The sequence below is a fragment of the Papaver somniferum genome, chromosome 9 (genome assembly GCF_003573695.1).
Source record: "Papaver somniferum cultivar HN1 chromosome 9, ASM357369v1, whole genome shotgun sequence".
In the NCBI taxonomy this organism is placed as follows: domain Eukaryota; kingdom Viridiplantae; phylum Streptophyta; class Magnoliopsida; order Ranunculales; family Papaveraceae; genus Papaver; species Papaver somniferum.
The window spans coordinates 125,285,476-125,287,456 of record NC_039366.1 but is presented as its reverse complement, the minus strand read 5'-3'; the positions used below and the strand labels follow the sequence as shown (position 1 = coordinate 125,287,456).

General features: G+C 35.1%; 1 protein-coding gene across 1 annotated transcript; it reads right to left on the bottom strand.

Annotated features, from left to right (window-relative positions):
- Positions 1 to 519: 519 nt before the first annotated feature.
- Positions 520 to 1,067, bottom strand: LOC113312548. Its single transcript, XM_026561292.1, has 2 exons — positions 1,034 to 1,067; positions 520 to 917 (listed from the first exon to the last, which is right to left on the bottom strand). The coding sequence occupies exons 1-2, from the start codon at positions 1,065 to 1,067 to the stop codon at positions 520 to 522; spliced, it is 432 nt and encodes a 143-aa protein (XP_026417077.1).
- Between the last annotated feature and the right edge of the window lie 914 nt (positions 1,068 to 1,981).

Sequence of the window (1,981 nt, the reverse complement as noted above, 5' to 3'; positions counted from 1 at the left end):
AGGAATGCTTTTAAGCACATTGTATATTTCCTCAACAGTGGGAATAGAAATTAAACCTTCATTTTTAGCAGGTGAGATGATTGGATTAATAGTATTGAATGAATCTTTCTGAAAAGTAGGAGCCGTAGAAGTAGCTATTGAAGAAAGGTGCTTTGTGAGAAGATCAGATAGATCTTTAACGGAATGGTACCATTGTCCATTAGAATCTCTTAATGCAGAAATGTGATTTCTCGATCTTCTTTTATTTTCAAAAGAATGAAAGTAAGTTGTGTTGTTGTCTGCTTCTCTAAGCCAGTGATCTGTTGATTTTTGTTGCCAAAATTCAGCTTCCACTTTCTTCCAGTAATTCAGTTTTTCTATATTGAGTTGAATCATACTGGAATTGGCAACACTATAAGGTTGAGCTTGAAGATAAGATAAGCTTTCTTGAATTAATTTGGTTGATTTGGAAATCTATTCTACCAAGATGCTCTCTATTCCATTTAGAGAGCCTTCTTCTAGCAACTGATAATTTTTTTGTTATCTTTTATCGTTGAAAGAAGAATTCCAGACATCATATATGAGTTCTGAGCATTTTGGGTCTCGAAGCCAACATTTATAAAATTTCCAAGCATTCCTAGGTCCACAAGAATCTGACTCTGTAATGAGAAGAATCGGGCAATGATCTGACCCTAAGAATGAAAGATGTATCACTTTAGAATCTGGATATTCTCGTAACCAGTTTGAATTCTGTAATGCCATGTCAATGCTAGCTCTTTTGTAACCCTTCCCATTTATTCCGTCAGACCAAGTGTGATGGCTCCCTGAATAACCCATATCAATTAGACCAGCAATGTTTATGACATTATTTACCCAATTGTCTAGAGAGCTGCTACTTGTAGAGGCATCATGTCTAGACAAATGAATATTTAGATCACCTATAACAACCCAAGGTTGAAAAATATTTTCACTGAGATCCTTTAGGAATTCCCACTATTGTTTTTTCAAGTCATAATGAGTTGATCCATACACACAGGAAAAAAGCCACTCTTACTTGAAGCATTAGATGAGATGATTAGATGAATCATATTATCTTTACTGCAAGCAATATCACATGGAAACCCATTTTTTCATAACAGAGCTAACCCTCGAGACAAACCAATTGAACTGACATACACAGAATTGGGATAATTATATCTTTGAGTTAAAATTTTTGCTTTGTTTTCCCGTGATCTATGCAGCACTTGAAATGTATTTAATTATCAAATTGTTGCCCCTTACATATAGTTCTGAATCTTCTAATAAATATCCAGATTGAATATTGTTTTTTTCTTAAGATTCCCATTTTCGAATAATAACATTTGAGAAGCTCTGCAAAGACGTCAAATTTGAGAGACTGTATAACACTATTATTACACGTCATTCCCTTAATTTTCACCTGCAAGGCTATAACTATCCTGGCCACCGAGATTGTCATGCCGTCAGCGTGTGATTCACTTGTATAAGACGTGCAACACATATGTCCAGTTCGCGCGTGCTTCCCGTAAATGAGTCATGGACTTCTGAAAAGTAAGTTCTAGGATGCCACCTTAGATGTTTGTGGTAGCAGTAGTAAGCAGAAGAGTTTAAAAAAGGAAGGTGAAACAGCAGTTTGAACAATGGCCAAAAACCCTTAAAGCAAGTTTGAAGAAGTTCCCATGGTAAAGGAATTCTGTCTTCTTTCTTCTCATATTTCTCTTCTTGACTTTTCTATCAACCCAACAATTTTGTCACTAGAAGAAGTTCACTACTAACTCATGTGGTTCTAAACTCGGTGAAAAATTCCCTACATTGTGCTCCGTCGAACTATTTTTACCCGTGGCTCTAGATGCTAGAATGTGATAAATCTAGAACATTTAGTCTCATGAGCATATAAAGCTAATAAAATATCTTGCTATAATTAGAAAAAATTAGTATTACAGTAGGGTTGCTTAAGATGAAATAAGATATTATTTTAGCAAGG